General features: G+C 40.1%; 2 protein-coding genes across 2 annotated transcripts; one reads left to right on the top strand and one right to left on the bottom strand.

Annotated features, from left to right (window-relative positions):
- Positions 1 to 11,214: 11,214 nt before the first annotated feature.
- On the bottom strand, positions 11,215 to 15,382 carry LOC135082667 (uncharacterized). The gene is made up of 4 exons (XM_063977455.1): positions 12,140 to 15,382; positions 11,655 to 11,729; positions 11,362 to 11,430; positions 11,215 to 11,257 (listed from the first exon to the last, which is right to left on the bottom strand). Exon 1 carries the CDS (start codon positions 14,381 to 14,383, stop codon positions 12,746 to 12,748), a length of 1,638 nt encoding a protein of 545 aa, XP_063833525.1. The 5' UTR covers positions 14,384 to 15,382; the 3' UTR covers positions 11,215 to 11,257; positions 11,362 to 11,430; positions 11,655 to 11,729; positions 12,140 to 12,745.
- A 6,822-nt stretch (positions 15,383 to 22,204) lies between these two features.
- LOC135082597 (uncharacterized) lies at positions 22,205 to 26,178 on the top strand. Its single transcript, XM_063977377.1, has 4 exons — positions 22,205 to 22,842; positions 23,016 to 24,426; positions 24,616 to 24,877; positions 24,971 to 26,178. The coding sequence occupies exons 2-4, from the start codon at positions 24,235 to 24,237 to the stop codon at positions 25,654 to 25,656; spliced, it is 1,140 nt and encodes a 379-aa protein (XP_063833447.1). The 5' UTR covers positions 22,205 to 22,842; positions 23,016 to 24,234; the 3' UTR covers positions 25,657 to 26,178.
- Positions 26,179 to 26,774: the final 596 nt, after the last annotated feature.

The following is a 26,774-nucleotide window of genomic DNA, read 5'->3' as shown; positions in this document are numbered from 1 at the left end:
ATCAAGACACGCGCTCCGTCCGCTCGTCAAGAAGAAGGGCAGAAATAGAGGCCAAATTAAGAGTGGCCCGCCAGGAACTGGAAGTTGCCAAAGCGGAATTGGAGTTGGCCCAATTGGATTCCGACATGGAAGAGGATCCAGAAGAAGTGCAGTACAGGCAAATGCAGGTCGAAAATTGGTTGGACCACTCGAACACCATCGCCGAGAGGGTCCCGCCGGAACTACAACCGATACCGCCGCCGCCGCCCGCCGCGCCGCTGCCGCCGCCGCCACAAGTTCTACCGCTGCCGCCGCCACCGCCGCCGCAAGTGTTGCCGCCGCCGCCGCCACAGCCGCTACCTACGGAAGGGAGAACAGACATTCAAGAGTTAGCCATGGCCATCACCAAGCTGTCACAGAGGGCAGAGGGTGGCCTCACAAGACAACTGGTCGACCTCCCAAGTTTCAATGGCGCATGTGAAGAATGGCTCGCGTTCAGAAGGTCATATGAAGACACCGCGCGCTCCTTCACGCCGGCACAAAATTTGGCGCGACTACGAAGGTGTCTCCAGGGGCACGCGAGGGAGGCAGTCAAGAGCCTCCTGTTCACCGCCGAGGATCCGGAAGAGCTGATGAAGAGCCTGGAGGTCCGGTTCGGCAGACCTGGAGCCATAGCCCTGGCGGAGTTAAAGAAGATGGAAAGGCTGCCAAGGGTCAACGAGTCATCAGGGGAGATCTGCATGTTTGCCAGCCGAGTCCGCAATGCCGTGGCCACCATCAGGGCACTCGGCAAGACAGAATATTTGTACGCACCAGGGGCCGTGGAGTGTCTAATAGAGAAGATGCCGCCGACCATGAAGTCTCGGTGGCTGATGTACCAACGCGAGCGCCGGGCAGAGGGAAAACCAGCGCTCGAACTTATGTATGACTTCATGGAAGTTGAAGCAGATATGAACAGCGACTACGCTCCCCCAGAAGTATCCTGGGACCAGAGGAGGAACACGTTCAAGAGGCCGATCCACCACGTCCCACAAGTGGAGGGATACTACGAAGATCAGAAGATCGACATGAAGAAGTGCCCAGAATGCCGAGAAGACCACTGGCTGTACGAGTGCAAGAGGTACAGGGAATCCAGTGTAGACGAAAAATGGGAAATGGCGAAGAAGGCAAGAATGTGTTTCAAATGCCTGCGCTTCAAGCACACCAGAAACACATGCCGGGCACAGCCGTGCAAGAAGTGCACGAGATGGCATCATACCAGTCTTCACTCGGAGAAGTCCGCAGCAACGAAGACTCAAGAGAAGCCCGTCAAAGGAGTTGTGTCGTCGGTGCACGCCACGAGCTGCAGAAGAACCTACCTGAAAATGACGCCGGTAAACCTCTACGGGCCCAAGGGGACAGCAAGAGTGCTCGCGCTCCTGGACGAAGGGTCCACCGTCACGCTGCTGGACTCATCAGTGGCGAAGAAGATTGGGACGCAAGGGAAGCCGGAAGCCATCACCATCGAGATGGTCGGGGGGAACGGAATGGTGAAGAGCAAGTCCCAGAAGATCAACATGAAGATCAAGGGGGTCCATTGTAGAAATAAACTCAACATGGAAGCGAGAACTATCGACAACTTGAAGCTGACCAAGCAAGGTGTCGAAGAAGGAATGCTTCAGAACTGGAAACACCTGAAGAAAATTAAGAAGAAGCTGGTCTATGACAAAGAAGTACCTAGACTTCTGATTGGGCAAGACAATTGGGGGCTGATAGTCACACGGAGACTACGCAGAGGGAAGGCCTCCGAACCAGTTGCCTCTTTGACCAGCCTTGGATGGGTTCTGCATGGATGCAACACTGGAAGAAGTGATCCAGTGAAGTTAGTGCACCACAGCAGATTAGTGGAAGATGGAACGGAAGCCTTGGTTCACCAACACTTCGAGAAAGAGGACATCGGAGTGGAACCACGTCGGCCATGCAACGACGCCGACAAACGGGCTCGCAGTGTCCTGAAGAAGACCAGCAGAGGGCATCAGGCACATCAGCGTCTCATCAAGAGGAAGTTGGAAAAAGATCCAGTGTTGAAGACTTTGAAGAAAGATCGCTTCGAGATGAAGGATGAATACACCGGAGAGGAGAAGAATTCTCAAGTTGTTCCCACATTGAAGGTAACACCAGAAGTCACTCCGGACCCGAAGAGATTCTCCGATTGGACTCAACTGCTACCTCATCGGGAAGGCAAACTGGAGGACAACGCAGCGCTTCTGGCAAAGATGGCTAAAAGAGTACCTGCCAACTTTGATGCCAAGGAAGATAGCCGGTCGGGACACAGAAGACCCTCAAGTCGGCGACGTCGTATTAATAGTCGACGCGACGCTACCAAGAAACTCTTGGCCACGAGGGAAGTGCAGAGGGTATACCCCGGTCCGGACGAAAGAGTACGAGTCCTCGACGTGCGAACACCCGGAGGAGTGCTACGGCGACCGACGCGACGAGTGGTAGTCCTGGTTCCTGCCAAGACGTCGCATCCGGAAGAGGGAGTGCTTCGCACTGCGGGGGAGATTGTTAGCGACGTCGACCAAGGAAATACGCTAACTTATTAATTAGAATCGATTAGCAACGTTAACAGACAGAAAATGTTGTAAAATAATCAATTAGAGTCGATTAGGTATAAATAACATTCCATCTCTTTCTCACATTATCTCTCATCTCGCTTGCACATCAAATACTCTTCCACACACTTCTGGAATATTCGAGAGAAAAAGAAACGGGACGGCAACATCGGACCTCTCGCTTCGAACATTCCAGAACTATGGTTCCAGAACATGAGAGACAGAGACAGGAATATCGGGAGAGAAAGGGATGGATATAGCCCGGGGCCCTATAAATACGGAGCGAGGCGCTCCGGGAGACAAGTTTAAGTTTATGTGTTGTTTTGTTCAGTTCAGAGAACAAGTGCTCCAAGCAACAAGTGATCTGAAGAAGCAAGAACTGAGAAAAGGAAGCGAATAATAAACGCGAGAAGTCTCAGCAAGTGAAATAGTGGTTTTATTCCTGCAAGTAGCACCTACTACGCCTGACATAGTAAGGGCAAGCTCTCAACGGCAGTCATCATCGTCCGGTCAGCGCTCTCGAACACACACAAACGCATACAGTCCACTGCAGTCCACCACAGAACGATTTTTACTTTCACTCCACTTTTACTCATCGTTTTGTAAAAAAAAAGTATGAACACTACTGCGGCAAGTTTTTTATAAAGTTGACACAACTATCCAAGATTCCAAAATGGCATGAAGTCTAGTCGCAAAAAAGATATGCGTACCATTTTTACAAGCACTTCGCTTGTTAGTTAGTATGGGATAAATCTTGCAACTGAATTTAAAACCAGTTCTTCTCAACCGATTGAGCTGAAATTTGGTATACTTATGTAAGTAAGATGAAAATGCAATATTATGGTACCATTGAGCTGAAACTGGAGGTGGCCACAGGAACTTCTAAACGAAACGGCGGAATTGCATCTAGTTTGGGTTCGTTGGATTTGTCTTTTAGAGCACTTTAGTGCTAGATGATGTCCAGGGTCCTGATGATGAAGTCAATTATAATTTTCAAACGAAGTCAAGCTTGTTTTTAAAAAAGTTTTTTTTTATTACAACTTTATTTTAAACTTTTTAGTTGTTTCTCAATCTCATGGCCTAAGTGCTCGGGAAGACAAATCCAACGAACCCAAACTCGATAAGCTTCCGCCGTTTCGTTTAGGACTTCCTATGGCCAGCTCCTGCCACCTCTTGACTTCATCATCAGGACCCTGGACATCATCTAGCACTAAAGTGCTCGAAAAGACAAGCCCAACGAACCCAAACTAGATGCAATTCCGCCGTTTCTTTAAGAGTTCCTATCTCAATGTCTCTCTGACTCTGACTCCATCCAGCTCAATGGTACCATAATATTGCATTGTCATCGTACTTACACAAGTATACCAAATTTCAGCTCAATTGATTAAGGAGAACTGGTTTTAAATTCAGTTGTAAGATTTATCCCATACTAACTAACAAGCGAAGTGCTTGTAAAAATGGTACGCATATCTTTTTTGCGACTAGGTTTCTTAGAGTACCATTTTGGAATCTTGGATAGTTGCGTCAACTTAAAAAAAACAGAATTGCTAAAATCAAGTGGCAGTGGGCGGGGCACATAGCTCGTAGAGACGATGGCCGTTGGGGCAGGAAAGTTCTCGAGTGGTGACCACGGGCTGGAAGACGTAGCGTGGGCAGGCCTCCTACTGGGTGGACCGACGATCTGGTAAAGGTCGCGGGAAGAGCCTGGATGCGGGCAGCGCAGGACCGTTCATTGTGGAAAACCTTGGGGGAGGCCTTTGTCCAGCAGTGGACGTCATTTGGCTGAAAAAAGAAAAAGAAAAGAAAGAAAAAAACTTGCCGCAGTAGTGTTCATCCTTTTTTTTACAAAACGATGAGTCAAAGTGGTGTGAAAGTAAAAATCGTTCAAAATTTTAAGGAAATAAAAGATTTTGATTAACTTTTGTGTAAAAACTGCAAGGATTCTGGGGGTTTTAAGAGTTGGGGTGAACAGCAGCACTACTTAAGTTGCTGATATAAACAGAAAACCAGGAATAATTGAAAAATTGTGGTCGTGGTAATGTAAAATATCATAAGGGGTGTCAATTTTCGTTGAATTTCATAATTTATTGTGTAAGTTAAAAAATAATTGAGATAGATTTTTTTCCTTATTTTTCCTAAAGTAATCATGACTATGTCCATCCTGTGGCGTCGGCTTATCCTTGAATTTTGGGACACGTTGTATACTTAGTTGGTCAGGGAATTTTGAGAAAATTGTCAGGGAAAGTCAGGGAAAAGTCAGGGAATTTTTTCGAACATTTGCAGTGGACACCCTGTTTGAGTCCTAATTACTTTTAACCATTTTGCTTTCATTAACTCATCCTTAGGTAATCTAAAATAGAAAATAAATTATGAAAGTAATGTTATTATAATATTATCTAATATAAGATAATAAGGTGGGTAGACATTTCTTGAAAAAGAAAAAACGAGTATCGAATTGCTAGTATAAAATTCCGAGTTTTTTGTGATAGAGATTTTCCCCAACTTCTCCTGGCAGTAGCCACTAGATATTTGCGTGCATTTGTCACTTTCACTCTCACGTATTAAACATATTTACATCTCGCTCTTTAGGTCACATGTCAAATCCAATTGCCAAAACCTTGTCAAATTGAATAAAAATTAAATAGATTAATGTTTTACTAAAAAAACTGTACTTACAAATGTAATGATACATTTTTCTTGTCTCTAATATTGACCCTGTAATTTGTACACCACCTAAACATACAAATTATAACTTTCAGGTTTAAAATTAACTTTTTAAAAAGCTTATTAAAAAGGACGAGTACCGATTTGGATGGATGCTCGATCACTTCTGTCGCCTGGGCTGCGAAGCTCTGGTGAGGTTTCCATTGAAGTCAGCATTTCTGTACTTCGCCGCCCGCTCTTCTTGCTGTGACGTCACGGTAGGTCCATACATAACACCTCCCCGCCGAGAGTGAAGCCTCTTTTTTCAATTTCTTGTAAAAAAGGGCTGGTTCGTCTGTATTTCTATATTTTCAGGTTGTTGGGCGGAAATCTTCTTCAAGAGAAATCGTTTGTACGCCCAGTAGGTGAGTATTATAATAAAAACGATGTAAAGGGGCGTATTCCAGTAATAGTGAGTATTTGAAGGTTCTGGTTCCAAAATTATGGGCGTTTCTTTATCTATAAGATTTTTCAGTTTGTAGAGTTTACTCATAGGAACTTCCTATAGTCGACGACCAGACGCCACTTGGTTTTTCCTGAGGCGTCGGCCTTTTTCGGGACAATCCAAATCGGGGACGACCATGGACTATCTGATGGTCTAATTATGTTTTGTTTCAGCATCTTTTTTATTTGCTCGGATACCTCATTTTTATGTATTTCAGGGTAACGATAATTTTGGTGAAAACTGGCTCATTATCGGTAGTTTTGATATTGTGTTTTATTTTATTTGTAAAAGTCAAAGGTGAGTTTTCTGTATAAAATATGTCGCTATAATTTTTACACAAACGAAGGAGGTTTGCCTTTTCTTCGCAGTTTAAGTGGTCAGTCCGTAATGAAGACTCTAGGTCGATGTCATGTTCAGGGGTGACACACTCAAAGTTATGAATGGAAAAGTTATTGTTTATTAATTGAGCTTGCACTGGAGATGCTAGGCTGATTGTGGTGTCGTTTTTGGTCGGATTTTTTATTTCGACGTGTGCGAAACCTTGCACTGCTCTTGTGACAACGTCGGGAATATAACATTAATTTATGTATGTTTGAGGTAAAAAGATATCACCCTCATTAATTGAGACAGGAATCTTAACTGGTTTGCTACTATTTGCTCGAATTAAAGCCTCGAAAAGGTTTTTCACTCCTGACTTTAGCATGTTTATGTCATTGGTAGCGTTCGCCGTTATCAGTTGTTTATTGCAGAGATCAACTTTCGCTTGCAATCGCTCTAACATGTCGAGTCCAATGAGTCCATCGAATACATTATGAAAGGACAATGACCAAAAATGTATGGAGTGTGGTCCAAATGTCCACCACTAACGAGACCTATGTAGTTAAATAGTCTACTAAATACTGATTCATTATAACCAAACCGCAATCAAAAATTGGCTGTCAGTAAAAAGTTATGACTGAATGAAAAGTCTGTTTTTTACCTTTTCATCTGAAATATGTTCTTGATATCATTCAATCCATTACAGATTTTGGACATATCTACGCATGTTATGTCATGTCGCATGTGGCGCGGGCTTATAGATGAATTTTATTAAATATTATACTAGCTATGCCTACGACTTTGTACGCGTAAAAATAGTTTGAATAATATTTCCCATTTTTACAACATTTGTCTTTACTGCTCCGCCCCTATTGGTTGTAGGGTGATGTTATTTTTATCCTAAAACCATCATTGATAAATGGGCTATCCATAACAAAAATAATTTTTCAAATCAGACCGGTAGTTCCTGAGATTAGCGCGTAAACTACTACAATTTTTCAAATAGTCATAACTTTTTACTGACAGCTTATTTTTTTTTCGTCCCATACTGAAAGTTAATCTCTATTTAATGGACTATAATCCAATATAGGTCTCACTAGTGGTGGACATTTGGACCACTTTTGGTCATTGTCCTTTGTAAATATAAAATTTAGACATCGAATCCTCTTTGAATTCGGGAAATGTTGGAATATCGATTGTGTAGTTATTTTGGGTGGTAACATGTAAATTGGTTACGGTAAACGGTTCATAATTTAACCGAAAATGTGGGTAAAACTTTTGTATGGATTCGGGTGACAAAAACGATTGATTTGCACCGGTATCAATTAATAATTTAAGCGGGGGATTATTAATTTGAATGTAGGGAAGCTCCCGTTTTATGTGAACATTAATTTCCATTATCCGTGGTTTATTTCCTCCGGATCCTGGTAAAAATTTTCATTGGGGATATCCTCAACAAAGTTAGACGAGTCGTTCTCGTTTTGATTTACTTCATAATATGTTTCGTTTACCGGGTATTCCGGACATTCCGGATATTCCGCATCTTGCAGTTGCGCTTCCGCTGTTTCCTCGGAATGCAATTCCTCAAATACGAAATTAGGATTCTGACGAACTGGTTGGAAATGATTATAATTCGATGGTCTCAATGGGATATCTCTAGATCTGTAAGATAATCCGCTCATTGGCTGTGGTACGGCGTTTGTACGATTGATGTTAGAGTTATTTTGGCCGTTATAGTTGTTGAAATTGTGTTTATTTTGAGAATTTTGCACCCATTGTGGCCTTGGGAAATTAAACGGATTGTTATTGAATGCATTTTGACGGTTTTGACCAAAATTAAATTGATTGTTTCTGGGAAATTGAAATTGGCGATTTTGATTTAAAAATGGGTTGTTTTGCCGGTTTTGATATGAAAAATTATTAACTTGGAGATTTTGGTTCATAAACGGATTATTTTGCGAAAGAACATTTTTACCGAAATTATTTGGTTTGCTTTGAGGTGGATGCAACTGTTGTTGTTTGTTAAAATTAACGAACGAGTTGTAATTTGGACGATTATTTTTTAGATACATAATATTTTGCTCTTCTTTAATTAATTCAATTGCTGTTGGTAAATCGGCGGGCCTCATGGCTCGGATAGTAGAGCCTAGTGGCTCTCGCAAACCGGCTAAAAATGTTTTAAGGGTTTGCGAGGTAAAAAATTCGCGTTTACACAGTTTAACAGTTGGATCCACTTCATGTAAATTCACATAATTAATTATAGTATGTAAAAGATGCATGCAGCGGTCATAAAAATCTTGAGGAGAGCTATTGTCTTGACGAAGGTTTATTAAATCCCTGGTTAGTGAATTTTCATCGCGTTGATCTTAATCTTATTTCTAATAGACATCAATAGCCTTCTTTCAACAGGGGTATTGGCCCTGCTCCTTAAAATTAAACATGAGATTCAATCTCAGATCTGGTGGGACCTCCTAATTGTCTGATCCTGTATAAAAACAGTCAACGGAGTCAAATGGCACCTGGGTATATAAAGAAACAACAATATCATAATTTTCTTAGCAGTAAAGCTTATAACTAAAGTTTTATCCTTCATTCAGAGGAACTTTGTATATTGGCAAGTCGTTTAGTCTTTGGTCCCTTAAATACTATATATGAATAATGAACGAAAGGCATGGTTCTTATTGGGTTTTCTCAGTGAGATTAATGATCATTGTGTCAACCGCCTTTCTTGGATCTTTTAGAAGTTAATAACTTTCTTTGAATTGGAAATTAATAACTTCAGGATGGATTTTTAGAAGAATAAATGGATCCTTCAGGGAGTTGAGAATGCTTTGCACCTGAGTCAATATATTTTTGATCTTATTTGTGATCTCCCCATCATATGTGACTTCATAACCAGTCTTTGTCTTGACATACTGGTATGGATGGTGCAAATTGGAAGATGTTGGCTTGGAGGGCTTGTGTTGAGGGGTTGGGGTCTGAGTGGTCTGAGGTATGTGACTCTATATTAAGTTTCAAGAGCTTCAATTGACTCTCTAGAGCCACCATGTAGGAGGAACATAGTGATGATTGGGTCCTCCATGTGGCCTCTGCGTCTGCTATCGACTTTCTGAAACCCTCAATTGACGCAGCCGCTAGCTTTAAATCTGCGGTGATTGCTGCTTGAGATTCCAAGTATGATATAAACAGATCACTTTGCGTGGCTCGCATTGAGTCTGTCATCCCGGTGAGGTATGCCAAAGGTCCTGTATTTGAAGTTAGGGCAGGATTAGGGGTCTTCTGAAGAAACAAGTTCACAAAGGCACAGATTCTGTCAGCCCCCAACATCTCCCAGCTCTGGTCCAGGAGATCAAGAGTCTCTCTGTTGATGAGTAGAGACTCCCTCATGCAGATTAGCACGTCTTTCCGCATCGTTGTAATAACGGTAAGCGTTGTTTTTGGCTCAACGCATTCTTTTCTCAAACCACCCCACTTCGCTTTGAATATCTTGATAGGGTCCTGCTGGGGTTTTGCTGGGTTGGTCACTTGTTGTGATGTTTCAGCCACGGGTTGCTGACCTGCAGTGTTTGAGGGATCACTTGTGCTGTGCTCCACATCAGACATGGGGATTTCAATAGGTGGTTCCATGTCTTGGTATGTCCCTTGCTCCTGTATACCCATTGATTGCATTAGACTTCCATCATAGGGCAGGCCACTGTCAGGGATCTCATCAATCACAGAGGGGATCTCAATTTCTACCTGCTTGCTCCATGACCCGATTTTCTTTGAGGACATTTCAAATTCTAACAATTCTGATGAAATGTCGGATCGATAAAAGGTGCGACTCTTCTGTTCGCCTTTTGCCCTGTTGTGTCTGAGTGAGGGCCGGTGAAGGCTTCTTTTTGTCGCTGGGCTTAGTGACATCTACTGCGTCATGCGCAGCCTTGTTTTTCCCAAGGTCTAATGCAGTAGTTCTGAAGACTCCCGAATGAGATCAGGGGATTTGCCCTGGCTGACAGAAGGAGTCTTGAGGACTGAGATAGTGATTAGGGGGATTAGTGGGATGAACTAGCCTAGGGTTAGCGGTGAATGAGTTAATTGTTGTGTATTGGAAAAATTCGGAAAAATTTTGTAACAAAACACGCTTAATTTCCTGCCAAGTAGAGGCTCCATTGATGGTAACAACCTCCTCGGCCTTGCCTTTCAATTTTCCTAATAAAGAATAGAGAACCATTTGGCTCTGGAAGGCATTTGCCTGCTGGTCATCATAATATTGCTGTAAAATAGCTTCTGATGTAGTAATAAATTTGTGTAATTGATTTGGACTACCATCGTAATCAGGAACGATGTTAATGGCGGCTCTAAATAAACCGATTTCCATTTTTCACAAATATAGAGTTTGTTTCAGTTTAACGTAAATTAATAAAATCACAAAAAGTAACAGTAGAGTCGGAAAAATTCGAACGATTCTGGTCTTTCTAACACAAAATACACAATAAAATAATTAATAAAATGTGGATGGGATAATGTAAGGAATCTGGCACTTACAGAACAATGAACTGCGGCTGCATTCTCAGCGATGTTAGCTCGTAGGTTTCAGACGAATTTCACAACTTTGATGGTCGAAAGAAGCGGATTTTTCGTCATCCACAAGACTGCGCCAATTATAACTTTCAGGTTTAAAATTAACTTTTTAAAAAGCTTATTATTAATTAAAAAGGACGAGTACCGATTTGGATGGATGCTCGATCACTTCTGTCGCCTGGGCTGCGAAGCTCTGGTGAGGTTTCCATTGGAGTCAGCATTTCTGTACTTCGCCGCCCGCTCTTCTTGCTGTGACGTCACGGTAGGTCCATACATAACATACAGGAAGGCATTTTTTTTTTCAATTAATCAACCACACGCCGATACGAGCGTTCGCGGCCATTCGTGGCCAGCGATCGTGCCCGACTAAATGCAAGAGGTACAATTGGATCTCATTTGCATTGCCATTCTTGAGCGGGTATAACGTATCTATACTATAAAAACATCTTAGGATTGATGGGCTTATTTTTTGTCCAAACAGTGTTTGGACATTTTCATCATAATGCAGCAATTGCAGAACATCAAGCCCTTTTTTTTGTTTTAAAGCAGTTTTAAGTCTGTTGACTTTCTTCAATAGGTATTTACATTTAATATAAACTTTATTTTCAGAAGCTGACAGATTTAGCTTGACTTTCTTCCGTGAAGGTTCTTTTTTCTAAAAAGAATTTTTTTGTGTTTATTTTAGATGTATTATTAAAATTTTGTCATTATTATGATAAAATACTCATATTTATTATTATTTTATTACATTTCACCTACCAAAAATGGTTCTGAAGGTCCCGATTTGATTTCTGCAGTTGGTTCTTCAGTAACCGTTTGGGATTGGGCCTGCGGAGACACAAAAGTAAAATTATTATGACAATCTATACTAATATTACTATTATAAATGCGAAAGCAACTCTGTCTGTCTGTTGTTATTTCACGCCTAAACATAATTCATTTTAATCTCTAATTTGATTGCCAAAATTTCACCAATCATTTATTTACATTAGTTATGGTAGGTTTATATGCCATAAATACTTGTGGTCATATTTTCATCATGTATAACTTACCAAAAGAGGTTCTGAAGGTACTGATTGAGTTTTGATTTCTGCAGTTGGTTCCTCAGTAACCGTTTGGGATTGGGCCTGCGGAAACACGAAAGTAAAATTATTATGGCAATCTATACTAATATTACTATTATAAATGCGAAAGCAACTCTGTCAGTCTGTCTGTGATTCGCAATATTACGATCATTTGTGAAACCTTTTAAAGCGTCTTTTGCCGCATCATAAGAAATATTAGGTGTTATTGACATCTCGTCAAAGATTAGGGTGCATATTTTGTCTTCGGTGTTCATGGTTTTTACTGTCTTTGCAATTTTATCAAAAACATTTTTAAAGACTTTTTCGATGGAAGTACAAAATCTTTAGACAGTAAAGGATACAATTTAGGACTTCTTTCTATAACAAGGCTATTATTTTTTCTTGTAATGAAAATCGCCGTCCTTTAGGTTTCTTTGCACTTTGGGTTTGCTGCATTCTTGTAAACAGCTTACCCACTCTCGTCATGTCCTTCATGACCATTTGAAAAGCTGCATTTTCACTTATTTTTCTTGCATTTTCCAATCTGGCTTTGAGTGTCAATCCGCGTTTTTTCATCCGCAATACTTCTCGTTTCAAGTTTTTTATTTGCCTCATGGAATTTCTAAGTTGCGTTGTAACATAGGACGGAATGTCTTTGTTTATCCTTTTCCCTGTAGGAAAAAAAACTATTACATTCATCTTTAAAAAAATTTCAAATGTTATGATAATTATAAAAAAAAATGGCTTTGATGTTTAGTTTAACATATTTGAAGGCTTAGTCGTTAGCGTTCCAAACTACAACATAACTATTAATTAATCAGTTGGGGTTTCACTATTCCTATGGTGGTGATAATGATGATGATGAAAATGAAAATGACAAGTGATAAATAATTTATTCAGTAACAAATCTTACACACTAAATACAGCATGATGAAGAAATATAATATGATGATGACTATGATGATTATACCAATTATTACAATATTATTACCTTCCATAATAACTAGATTAAAGCAATGAACGCCTCAATTAAAAATAAAACTATTGTATAAAGTAGAAGGAATTTCTAGAGTACCTACTTATTTGAACAGGTCCAGATTTTGAACAATAACTATTGTTATGTTTATAATAGACAAGCGCACGGTCTCATTCATTGAATGAGTAGCTAGGCAAATTTTGCAGTGTAAAAACAGTCCCAATAAAGTCGCCGTATATAACACACGTCTTTTCGTTACACTCTGTACCTGCCATTCGATAGTCAACTCTAATCTCATACACATAAGCATCATAGTGGTCCTTCGAGCCGGATATCCTATTACTCCTCGAGGGGAGTACACCTGTCGTAAAAACTCTCCAATTGGACCTGATATTGTTTTAAGTAGGTTGATTTTAAACCCTGTGTCCGCGTAGCTGCGATAAAGCTCGTCTTTGTCTATACCCAACATAGGTGAAGCTAGGATGATGTCGTCTCCCATCCCGACCGCCTTAGCACCGTAGATCTTGTTCTTTTCAATGATGTACCGCCCGATGGACATCGATACCATAGTGCCGAGTAGGGAGGTGATCCTCCAGCCAGATAGCAACCCGCCCTTGTAGGGCCACTCTTTCCCGTTCCAAGATATTCTCAACCTGTCTATCGATTCCAACTCTCGATCCGATACCCACCGTGTCTCGTCGTCAATATCTCCCATCTTCCGGATCACATACTTGACCATATCCTTGCTGACTGAGTGGTCGAAACGTTCCGCGTCTGCACAGCCATACCAACTGTATTCAGTGGATTGAAAATGCCCAAGCCATTCCGGGTTAGAGATGGGGGAGTCGCCGGGAAGTCTGTTCCATCTATATGCGAGATAAGACTGACGTAAGTAAGATGCCATTGGTGTTGTTATTATTTCACGAGTTTTCTTCTCTTCCTCTTTTAAAGCCACCTTACACTCCTCCGGTTCTAGCAGGGCCTGCTCATAAAGGTCGAACTCCCCTTCCCTTTTGAAAGAGCCGTCAGTATTCATCATACGAGAAAAAGCCCATGCCCATTTCGAGCGATAGCTTTCACCTTCTATCGTTGCCTTCTTTGCACCACCACTCGTCCCCCACCTCATGGGGTCGTTACAGAACTCCTTAAACTTGAGAAAGTTGGCAGCGTTGGAATCGTAACCCCATTGCTGAAATATTGAATCCAGATAGGGAGCCAACAGGGTTAGGTTGCCAGGGGAGTCGCCGGAGGTCCACTTCAGGATGTCGTTCTCCACCATTTCCTTGGTCCAGGGCGACTTTGAGCCAAGCATATCCATGTGCATGAGAAAGCAATAGGCGGGACCGTCAGAGAAAACCCGCGGAAAAGCCCACTTCGAAATAGCTTTCAAGTGCTTGCGGATGTAATCATCGTACACGCCCATGTTCACCTTGGCGGGAGCCTGGCTGAACAGCCATCTGAACCTGCGCTCGAGGTAGCGGTATATGGAGAGAAGGGTGTTGGCCACCTCTGTCTGTCCGCTGGCCTTTGTCAATTTGTAGTGTAGGTAGAGACCAGATGTAAAAGAAGATCTACGAATGGGGAACCAAGCCGGAGTCTTGATTGAGAAGCGTACCAGTATGTCTAAGTTTTGCACGTTTGGTAGAAATTCCGATTCCACGCCATCCAGCATGTTGTAGAACTCATCGTGCAATTCCAGCGAATACAGGCAGGCTCCCCGATCAAAAAGCATTCCATTCATACACTTGTTGTGGTCTCTGCGTTTGCCTCCTCTATTTGATGCCCATGTACCTTTCTGTGTTTGGCTGCTTGGTGTGTGAAGCCTGGGCGGCTCAGCCTCACGTGACTGGTCCCAAGTAGGACCGAGCCACTTGTTGACAGGGGTTTTTGAAAAGTACTGCCCATCTACAGGCGTGGTGGGCGCGTGGTTGTGAGCTGGGTTTATTGTGGGTGGGAGGTCTCCGAGCCTTGGGCTGGGACTTCCTGTGGGTCCGCCTCTGTTATCTGTTGGGACGGTAGGACCTTCTTCCCATCGCTTGGGGAGCCTTGGTCCTGTGAGTTTTGAAGCTCCCGTTTGCGTAAAAAATCGCTGTTGGGGGGATCCGGGTATTGTAGGTTGCTCACCATCCACGAGGGTGACTCCTTCCTCATAGCGTGTTTGTTGATCACCATGACACGCCCGGGCTGGCTGACGTGTCTGTACCTGTTGTTGATGGTTATGGTGCACAGGTTCGACATAAATCCGGCAGGGGTTGGGTGGACTAAGTCAGTTGAACAAGAAATAGTCTGCCAGTCCTCCACAGAAAGAGGAATCATATAAGGCACCGCGTTACAATAGCCTATGAAGGCGGCAGGCAGGTATGCGAAGGTGTCCTGGACTGATGTGACCCAAGCGACTGAAACGTTGCTACGCTCACTTATTAGGATGTGAGGAGATTCAACCTCTGCATTTATGACGCCGTCTGAGTTGTGATACTCTCCTACCATGTCTATGCCGAACTGGCGAGCCCACTGTAAGAAGGACGGATATGGCAGGCAAACATGACTACCCCACATGTCTTCGCCTGGTTGAGTGCCGTAATATAACATGATCTCCTGGGTGATAGTGAGGTCCCCGTTGATGACCCCAGCCATGTGTGTGTCGACATTCGTCGCCAATACCATCCCGTGGGTCATCTCCGCGACCCAGCGTCTTATCGGGGTTTGTGAGAAAGGATCGGCGTTAACTCCAATCCCCGACCATGACCTGCGGGACACATCGCTCTTGGTTAGGGAGATTCCTAGCGAGAGAGTGAGCGCCACTCCTTGCATGGTGACCACATTAGCCACGCCGTCGGGGTTCCTAAACCGGTAAGAATAGTCGTTTTTTATAATCAGATCCATACCCAGAAGGATACGGTATATTCTGATATAAACGGTTTTGCAGGAGGATCTGAGAAGCATAGTCCTGCGGTGGAGAATGCACGCCGTATGTTTTGTTTCTGACCTGAAAAAAATGTATAGAATGGTGTTAGTAAAGAAAGAACATGCCGATTTCCAACGTATTCTGTGGAGAGACAATCCTAATGAAGATATAAAAGAATACCGTTTACTTACCGTTACGTTTGGAACCGCACCAGCACCTTACCTCGCAGTCAGGACCTTGTTACAATTAGCTGACGATGAAGGTGAAGAATTTCCTGTCGCTGCAAAGATCCTGAAAGAAGACTTTTATATGGATGACGTACTATCTGGGTTTGACAGTGCAGCCGAAGCCATAGAAGCATGCAAACAAATGACTGAAATACTAAAAAGAGGTGGCTTCGAATTGCAAAAATGGTCGTCTAATAGTGCCGAATTCATGAAATCTATCAAACCGGAAGACCGTTCAACTAAAGTACAGCTAAATTTGAAAATTGATGGAACTATTAAAGCGTTAGGCATCCTATGGAATTTAGCAAACGATCAATTCAAATATGACATAAACTTACCTCCCATTCTGGACACCTCAATCACAAAGCGAAACATACTAGCGGAAATTCAAAGGCTGTTTGATCCACTTGGATGGATAGCACCCTGCATAGTTAACGCGAAGATACTGATACAGAAACTGTGGTTGAAGAAGGTAGACTGGGATGAAGAACTTGACGAGGCATTGAAAGAAGAATGGTCAAAATTAAAACAAGACTTTGAAAACGTTAAAGACATTAATATAACAAGATGGATTGGATGTTCAAACAAAGAAACCAAGAGGATAGAATTGCATGGATTTTCAGACGCATCTGAGAAAGCATACGCCTCAGTTATTTATTGCAGAATAATTAACTTCGATGGCACTATAACCACTAAACTGCTTGCAGCTCGAACAAGAGTCGCTCCTGTTAAGCCAGTTTCGTTACCTAGGCTGGAACTTTGTGGAGCAGTGCTATTGTCCAAATTACTGAGGCATGTAGCACAAGCAATGCGAATACCTGCTTCACAAATATTTGCTTGGACTGACTCTTCGATAGTGTTGTCGTGGCTAAGTGGAGAACCGACTCGATGGAAGACATTTGTTGCGAACCGCGTCGTCGAAATTTTGGACAATGTCAATCACCAGCAGTGGCATCATGTGAAATCAGAGCAAAACCCTGCTGATGTTGCTTCTCGGGGCGCTCTAGTCTCAGACCTGAAAACATTAAAGCTATGGTGGGATGGACCAAAATGGTTAAGCCAACAAGAAATCATATTTACAAAACCAAATGTGTCACATACAGACTTAGAACAAAGAAACATACATGCAAATTTGAAGATAAATGAAGAAAAGATAATAAAATTTGAAGAATTTGACAATTTGAATGAACTTTTAACAGTAATAGTATACAGCATAAGGTTTTTACACAGTAAAACAAATCCAGAAGGGATAGATGAGCCAATAACTACACAAGAATTAGACATTGCTTTGAAGAAATGCATCAAAATTGAACAAGAAGAATTTAAAGATGAAATTGAAGATTTAAAAGCTAACAAAAATGTAAAGAGAAATAGTAAATTAAAAACATTGAATCCTTACCTTGACGAAGATGATGTCCTCAGGGTGGGCGGCAGATTGCGTAACTCTGTCTTACAGGAACACAGTGGCATTTCATTCCGCCTTACAGCCCTAATTTCGGTGGCTTGTGGGAAGCAGGCGTGAAATCTATAAAATACCACCTTCGAAGAATACTCACAGCTAGTCTCACGTTCGAGGAGATGACAACCACACTCTGTGACATAGAAGCTTGTTTGAATTCACGACCCTTGGTTCCAATCGACAATTTAGATCCAGATGCACCAGAACCTTTGACGCCTGGTCATTTTTTGATAGGCGAGGCCCCAATTAACGTACCTTCTCCTAATTTACAACACATAAATATTAACCGTTTAAACCGTTGGCAAATGACTCAAAAGTTAGTTAGAGATTTTTGGCATAGATGGCAAACTGAATATTTGACTAGATTGCAAACTAGACCTAAGTGGCATAAAAAACAATCAGAATTCAAAGTAGGTGACGTTGTGTTACTTAAGGACGAACAATTACCACCCGGCAAGTGGCCATTAGGTAGGATAGTAGCTCAATACCCTGGAAATGACGGTTGTACCAGAGTATACAGTGTTAGGTATCGTAATGAAATTGTAAAACGTTCGGTTAGTAAATTGTGTGAACTACCTATTAATGATGATGCAGTAAATTTCTTTATCTATGTTGAAGATTAATTCAGTTTGTACGAATATTTAATTTTAATAGTAAATGTCAATGTTGAGAAAGCCTACTGGATTATACTTACATTGTGTCACAGTTTCTTAACTATTGTTTACTTCGTGAGTTTAATTTCTTTGTATAATTATGTTAACTTGCGATCATATTTGGATTACTAATGTTTGGCCAAAAAACGTTTCCCAAATTATCACATGGCAAACAACGTTTCACAAATTTTCATTTGGCAAATTCTCATTTGGCAAAACAACTAATTGCAAACTTTTAATTCGCAAATGTCTTTTTTGGCATATTATTGTTTAGCAAATTATTGTTTGGCAAAGTATGTTTTGCCAAATGTTTCATTTGGCAAAAATATTTCACGATAAGCTATTAACAAAATAATTTGATTGGTGCAGAATGGAATAAAAATTAGCTTGTGGTTATTATTTTGTTTAGTGGGTAGTTAATATAAAATTTGTTCTAAATTAATTTTCATATTTCATTATTTTTATCGAAACCAAATGATTAATTAACAATAGAGGTGATTCTAGCGCTCGGCGGCCGCTGCCGCGGCACGCTTCGCTCGCCTTCGCGCGTTAAGGGTCACTGTTCTAACCTAACCTAACCTACTATTTTCTGCAAAACCTACTTTCGCATCCATACTATTTTCTGCAATCTCTTTGTTTTACATAAAATTCTTGTGAAAACCATGATCATCTGCCTTATGCTTTGATTTGTGGATAACGGTGGGTAAGCATGTGAAGTGTCAATTTGACCAAATAAATTATTTGGGATATAATATTTGGCAAAATAAAACATTTGCTATATAAACATTTGCCAAGTAAAATTTTGCCAAATGATAATTTGACCAAATGAATTAGTTGCGAAAAGTACATTTGCTAAAAGTTCATTTGGGAAATGAAACTTTGGCGATAAGTTGTTTGCCAAGTGAAATTTGTCGAAAAGTAATTTGGCCAAACGGAAGGATACCATCATATTTACTTAGTTATGTGATATTGGTAGTAACTTGCTGTTGTATTGTATAACTATACTATGTGCATGCTAATAATTTAATGAAAGTCCTGTCGTACTTTGGTGGGCGGCATGTTATGTTTATAATAGACAAGCGCACGGTCTCATTCATTGAATGAGTAGCTAGGCAAATTTTGCAGTGTAAAAACAGTCCCAATAAAGTCGCCGTATATAACACACGTCTTTTCGTTACACTCTGTACCTGCCATTCGATAGTCAACTCTAATCTCATACACATAAGCATCAACTATGCTCCTTTGTAGGGCTAGTTGTAATAAGAGGTGATGTGACATCAATAGATGTTCCAGCGACGGCTATTGAAAATAAAATAATTTGGTCAAATTATTATTTTGATATGTATTTTTTACAAAGGATAATCAAGGAAGAACAAAAATTTTTCTGAAAAGTAATATGTTTTATTCTACTATTAGAAGTATTAGATACCGAAAAAATAGACAGAAATTGTAATCTATATACTTACTTGTTTGTGCAGATTTCACTTTTGAACAATAGCTGTGTTCATCTTCAATGTTGTTAGTGGCAAATTGACCTTGTACTGCTGTAACATCAACAGCCAGTTCAGAAATTGCATCTGAAATTAACAAAACAGAATTTTAGCTTTACAAAATTAAATGTAAGCGTACTTATAGTTGTAAATAAGAGCCAACAGTGTTTAGTTTGACATGCTGTCGCCTTTACATAGGTATTTTTACTCTATAAAAAACTTATTTTTATTTAACCTAACCAGGGATAACCATTTTTGTAAGATAAGAAAGATCTTCACAATAACATTTTATGTTTTCTACACCAAGAACATTTGCCTTATTAAATATTATTTATTGTACCAAAAAATGGACAATAATAAATTGTAAACTTACCTGTTTGTGGAACTTTCTCTTTTGAACAATAGCTGTGTTCACCTTTAATGTTGCTTGTGGTAAATTCACCTTGTGATGTTGTAATACCAACAGCCAGTTCAGAAATTGCATCTGAAAATAATAAAACATAGAATTTTAGTCCGTCAACTATTAAATTCAAACATAGTACAGTAGAACGCCGATTATCCGAATTAATTGGGACCGGGGTCGATTCGGATAATCGAAAATTCGGATAATCGGACATAGACTGGTAATAAAGAAAAAGCATGTTAAAAACGAACTGTCACACATAGAATAAACTTTAATAACTGTGTTTACAGTTCTATAATAACGCTCAGTTGAAATTATGTAGACTCCTGCGAGTTCCAACTTGTTACACCAATACAAAATAAAAATTACTTGGTTTTAATTTTTTATATTACGCTTAGGACCGATTCGGATAATTGGCGATTCGGTTAATCGGCGTTCGGATAATCGGCGTCCTACTGTAAAATATTAAAATTAAGTAATAATGTTGAGGTTGAGATTCTACAGAGCTTATTTGTCTAGCTTCATCCATGTAACGTTCCTTACTCCACACTGAAATTTTAATTGTCACTTTTAACAATCATAATTATTACAACAATATTACAGACATGTATGGAACTATTACAGCAAGTTTAATTTTCAACATTACTATGTTGAAAGAAAGATGGTTACTCTATCTTACATCCTACTAATATTATAAAGGCGAAAGTTTGTATGGATGTTTAGATGTCTGTTAACATGTTTGTTAGGTACTCTCATGCAAAAAAAATATAGGCTATGACCCAGAATAACATATAACATATAGGTATTATGATGGTCTGTGACAAACTAAATTTCACGCGGGTGAAGACCGCAGACAAAAGCTAGTTGAAAATAAATTGAGAAATAACATAAGAAAAAATATCTTACTAGGCAGATGCCGAAGAGGAGGGAACTGCTGAAGCCTTAAGTCGATTATTCCTGTTTCGATCCAAGGTTGTAAAATGAATATAGAATAGAACAAAAGTAAGAAAGTTTAAAGTAATAAATTTAGTCTTTTACGTTTTATTGCTGATTAATAATTTCTTCGGAATCAATGAAAAACTGATCATCGCAGTTATCGATAGCGTCGATCAAAGTTGCAGGTTTTTGTGCTACAGATTTCCAGTGATTGTGCCATATCTCATATTCACTCAGAAATATTGTGCCTTCATTTTCCCCACCCAAAAATGTCTGTGCAATCTTTTTAAGATTTTCTTTTATCCTGGAGTCATTACTGGTTTTTTCAGGTAGAAGCATTTGAATTCCTTCGATCGTCGATTCATGTGGTTTAAAACGAACGTCGAGTTCTGTAATAACATGATCAATGAAAGGGTAAAACACATTTCGTCGGTAGTATATTTCGGCAGTTTCTGCTGCAATATTATTGCGCAGGGTTTGACTTCCAGTTATTCTTGGCACAACTATATCGCTTGAACTCATCTGCTGTGCTTGCTCAAAAAGGATTGCGAACTGACTTTCGTTCCGAACATTCAGTAAAGTCGTTTTTACAGTTTTTGTATATTCGCAAATGTTGGTCAAATCAACATTGACTTTCTTTATTGCTTTGTTAACTAAACCCGCAGGGACCCTATCCTTAGTCGGGTCACGAGTTACATAAAATATAGGTGGCCGAAGGAACTAGAAATAAAAGAACTTCAACCATCAACACAGGCAAAACCATGATGGAGAAATCCGTCACATTCACATCTCGCAGTGCCCTTTCCGACATGGAGGATGATGACGAGGAGACTACAAGCGCAGGAACCAGCACATCAGATCTCAAAAAGATTCCTGATACAGGAATAAAACCTCTTAGTACAGAGAAAAGAGAGACCAGGCAATCTAAGAGAGGCGCTGAAACACCTCTGGATGAATTTCGACGAGGTCAAAAGAAGGTTAGATCAGATCCTAGATCAAAAGAAGGTTAGTTAAATCAGAGACTAGATAAGTGGGATGCCACACTTCAAGAAATCCTGAAAGAAATACGAGGCATATCAGCAGTAGTAGAAGATCTTAAGACAACCGTAACACCTAAAATGACTCAAATGGAGACTGAAATTGGAGTTCAAGGAGTTCAAATCCAGACGAACTTTTTTTTTTGTTTCTTTTTTTGGATTTTGTTGATTAGTTTGCTCCTACTTCTGAAATAAAATTCAAAATGGCAACAAGGGGACCCGTAACAAAAAAAACTGGGGAGATGCCCGCCTGCGCAGGTTGCCGCCGCAATATCAAGACAGGCGATACCTGAAATGCTGTAGGTGCGCGCAGTACTGGCACATAGAGTGTGTAAATATTTTCGAGTGCAGATTCTACAACACTATGACGTCGGAGCACAAGAGCAGGTGGATATGCCCAGAATGCGTCTGTAGCCAGCGGAAGTGGGGTGGGTGGGTGAACAATACCGAGACGCCGGTCAAGTCCTCGGAGGTCAGCCATGTAACCACCCGTCGGGCGGCCGCGGCGGCCCGCACGGAGAGTCTGGACGAGACGGGGATGTCTCTGAATGATGACACTCAGACAGCGGAGGAACAGAGCATCGAGGAGAGGGTACTTCCGGCGACTGGCGGCGTCCAGCCAGCTCTCGCTAAACGAAGCCGTCCAGAGCATGATGAGCGAGCTTCGCCAATTTAGGGAAGAAATGCGGGACGAAGTGAAAACCAGGCGAGCCGAGATCAAGTCTCTCAGGGACGGCTTGCTGCAGTTGTCAGAGAGGGTGGACAGCTGGACTCACGTCGTCAGCCTGGACGAGCGAATGAAGGCGCTGGAGCTCAAGGCCAACCAGGGCGACGAGGCCAATACGGCGTCGGTCGCGGAGCTGGAGCGGACGGTCGCGGGACTCAGGCTCGAGCTGAACGACCGGGAGCGGGAGCGCAGTGTTTTGTGTTCTGTTGTTGTGTTGTATGGTATTTAATAAAAAATGGATGAAGGATTCGAAAAAGGACAATCCGATAACCTACCGAGAGTGGACGGACTCATGATTGCTCAATATTTAGCGACAAACAGCGATTTCTTTGCCGTCGAAATGCGAGGCGTAAAAATGCACAGGTAAGTTAACCTTTGTTGCTATGTATTCCGTTTTATTTACTTGTAATGCCTCCCTAAATATTTCATTTCGCAACGCAGTAAAAAAAAGTTTTAGGTTCTGTATAGTTAAAGCTTTCATAGCCTAACTCTTAAAACTTACAAAAAAATTAAACCGTATTTAGTTAACTTTTCAGATCGGCAAGAGAGAGCTATGGCGATGACGCTATTGTTTAAGTACAGACGACAGCACATCAGGCTATACATTTTCGTAGCAAAGTCGCCCTTATCGCAACTAGGTAAGATACCAGTGTTTACGTTAACGTGCTGTCGACTGTACAAGTTAAACGAGAAGGTGATGTGTGTACGGTCAAATGTAGAATCACACCGGAACACACCGTACGTACCAAACCATACCACTGTAGTTTAGAATGCAATGAAAAGGATCAAGAAGTTTTAAATGTATCCTGCGAAGATTGTACCGCCAGCAGTGGTGGATGTAAGCATACCATTGCATTTTTAATGTGGCTACATCGTCGAAGCGAAGAGCCTTCAACAACTGCTACCAAATGTTACTGTTATGTGCACGCGACTGATATTCATTGGAACGGGAGAAAGAGACATAGAGAGAGAGAGAGAGACAGTCAGTGTCACGTCGCGTCGCTACGTGCGCACACCTCCATACATCTCTTGTTTTCAATTTTGTAACTTTTTAGTATTTTTATGACGCAGGATTTATATTATATCAAAGCCCTTATCAATACGATTCAAATGAACCCAAACTTGATGCGACCTTCCAGCTCCATCATCAGACCCTGATTACTATATAAAAATGAAGTACTCGTCAATACAAAACGAACGAGCCCAAACTCGATGGAGTTAAGTCGTTTTATTATGGAGTTCCTGTGGCCACCTTCCAGCTCCATCATCAGATCAGCTCCATGTCATCATAATATTGCATGGTCATCCAAATTACATGTGTATGCGAAATTTCATCTCAATCGGTTGTCCGGAAGTGGGTCTAATTCAGCTTGCAAGATTCCACGGTTCCTTCCACCTATACAAGTTTGAGCCAGTCACTATATTATGACGTCACACGCATAAAATGGCGGGCCAGGCGCCGCCCGCACCTTTAAAATTCAATATCTTGGAAACTAATAGGCTATTTGACAAATTTTGAAAATCGTTTTAAATGATTCTATGATATACTATAAGCACACTCCATTAATATTTCTGGCAGATTTACTGTATTATTAGTAAAAAACGGTGTAAAAGTTTAAATTATCAAAACCGCGCCAAAAACGATGTTTCTGACTCGTGTGACGTCACACACCAGTAAACAAATTTCTAACCTCTAAAAAGATACGTCAGTGGGAATAACACTGAAGAGAATTTTATTAATTTCCTTCAAATTTAATGGTTAAAATGGTTTATAAATGGTGTGTAGTGCCGCATTGTACAAATACGTCTATAAAGGATCCAAACAAAGTATTTGTTTCTGTACCAACGAATCCCAAGAGACGGAAAATGTGGTTACAATTAGCTAGAAGAGACCCAAATTGCATGTTAACGCATACAAATGTGTTTATGTGTGAAGATCACTTTAATGTAAGTAAATTTTTTCTTGATTTTAATACGAGATATACTCAGGCAATGTTATAAAACTTCATTACTTGTAACTTGTAAGTCGTGCTAACTTCTACAGTTTTGTGTGTTGTCTTGTAAAGGCTTATTAAAGGCTATTGTATTGTGTGTGAAACTTAATTTTGCTAGTCAGTAATACTGTTTGTTTTGCAGATGGAAACTGACACCAAGAACTATAACATGTATAAAATGGGCTTTAGTCAAAAGATACTTTTAGCAGATGAAGCCGTGCCAACTAAATTTGATTGCCAAGAGGATCGCAAAAGACGGCTGTCCAGTGAAGGATCTTCTCGAAAAGTATTCCTTAAAAGGCAAAGAACTGATCTTATTACAGAATGTCTTCAAAATCAAAGTGTTACTGAAACTGAAAGATTACAAAAAGATGAAGTTATGACACAAATGATTGAACCTGAAGGTATATATTTGTCACAGCTATCATATTAGTACTTAAATGTTTATGTTATTCATATTTAAATTAAATAAATAATTTTTGATGTTGTCTTTTCAGAATTACCAAGAACTCAAGACAAAGAAAGTATCACCAATCCTATTATAACTCTAGAAAAATCTGTTCAAGTATCAACTAAAGTGATAAGGCATTATAGGAGCAAAGCTGTTCAAACAATATGTCAGAATAAAAGTATTTCCACCTCCCCATTTAAAGTTTCTACAACATCTCGTTTCACCTCGCCTTTTAAGCCTGAATCATGTCGTCTTCAAGTATCACAATCAGGAGCTGTTAAAGTATTTAAAAGAAATATTGGCCTTGAAGATGAAAAATCTGATAGTGATATTTCTTTGTTTGAAAGTGGTCATTCATCTCCTTTTATACCTACATCATCATCAAAGGTTACTGATTCCGATAGTAATGTGACTGATACCAATGAAAATATTGAACAATTACAATGCCTTAAAAATACTATGCGTTTGATTGAAAAGAAACCTTTGATGTATGTTGGTATAACCAAAGAATGTTATTTCCTAATTCAGTTAATACATAAGCACACAAATATAAAAGTGGAAAACATATTGCTATGCTTGAAAAAAATTAGATTAAACAGTACATTTTCTGAACTAGAGGATAATTTTGGAATATCATTATCTTATGCCAGTAAACTATTTGTAGGAAACATACCAATAATAAGTAGTGTTTTAAGACCATTCATTGTAAACTTGGATAAAAAAATTATTTAAAGTAATCTTCCTATTGCATTTAGACACAACTATCATAATGTCAGTTGCATTATTGATTGTCTAGAAATTGATATACAAAAACCATCTAAGGCTCTTCATCAAGCACTGACATGGTCAGAATACAAAAAGGGGAATACTGTGAAGTATTTAATATCCTGCACTCCTAATGGATTGGTTAATTATGTTTCTCAAGGGTTTGGGGGTAGAGCAAGTGATGTTACGATAGTAGAAAACTGTAAGTTTCTAAATGGATTACAACCAGGAACCTGCATCTTAGCTGACAGAGGTTTCAAGCATCTTGAACAAATGCTTCATGAGAAGGGTATGAAACTATTAAGGCCACCAAGTGTAAGTGCTGGCACAAAGTTATCGAAATCTGAAGTTCGACAAACTAAAATAATAGCTAGCTTGCGAATACATATCGAAAGGGTAATAAGACGAGTAAGGGAATTCCATATGCTAAAACAACATTCAGTGATTAAAACCAACATACTTCGTGTGCTTGATCATGTTATTATTATTGCATGTGCTCTAATTAATTTGCAGGATTCTCTTATTAAATAGTTAAATAATAAATAAGTAAAATTTTATAAAAAAAAATAAAACCGACTCCAAAAAACCTACACTAAAACGTAGAAAAATAATTACTAATTACCTACTTATTTATTAGGACGAATTATTAATATTTATGTAGGTATACCATAATTGATACTTCTGGAGTCGGTGCCAAGATTATGAAACATGTAAAGTTTGCCTGCACCGACTCCAAAAGTATCAATCATGGTATACCTACATAAATATTAATAATTCGTCCTAATAAATAAGTAGGTAATTAGTAATTATTTTTCTACGTTTTAGTGTAGGTTTTTTGGAGTCGGTTTTATTTTTTTTTATAAAATTTTACTTATTTCTTGCTTTTTAGTTAACTAATTATTACCTTGATGTTACCACTGAAGGTAGGCAGTACACTGAGACCAAAAAAAATTGGTTCATAATCGGCGGAGATATTGCGTATAAAAAAGTTCATCCCCAATTTTCCACCCTTGGGGGTGAAATATTTTCTTCAAATTCGCATGAAACCACCCTTTTGATAATACCTATTCAACAAAAAAATAATC

The sequence above is a fragment of the Ostrinia nubilalis genome, chromosome 22, assembly GCF_963855985.1.
Source record: "Ostrinia nubilalis chromosome 22, ilOstNubi1.1, whole genome shotgun sequence".
Classification (NCBI taxonomy): Eukaryota; Metazoa; Arthropoda; class Insecta; order Lepidoptera; family Crambidae; genus Ostrinia; species Ostrinia nubilalis.
This window is presented reverse-complemented; position numbering and strand designations above follow the sequence as displayed.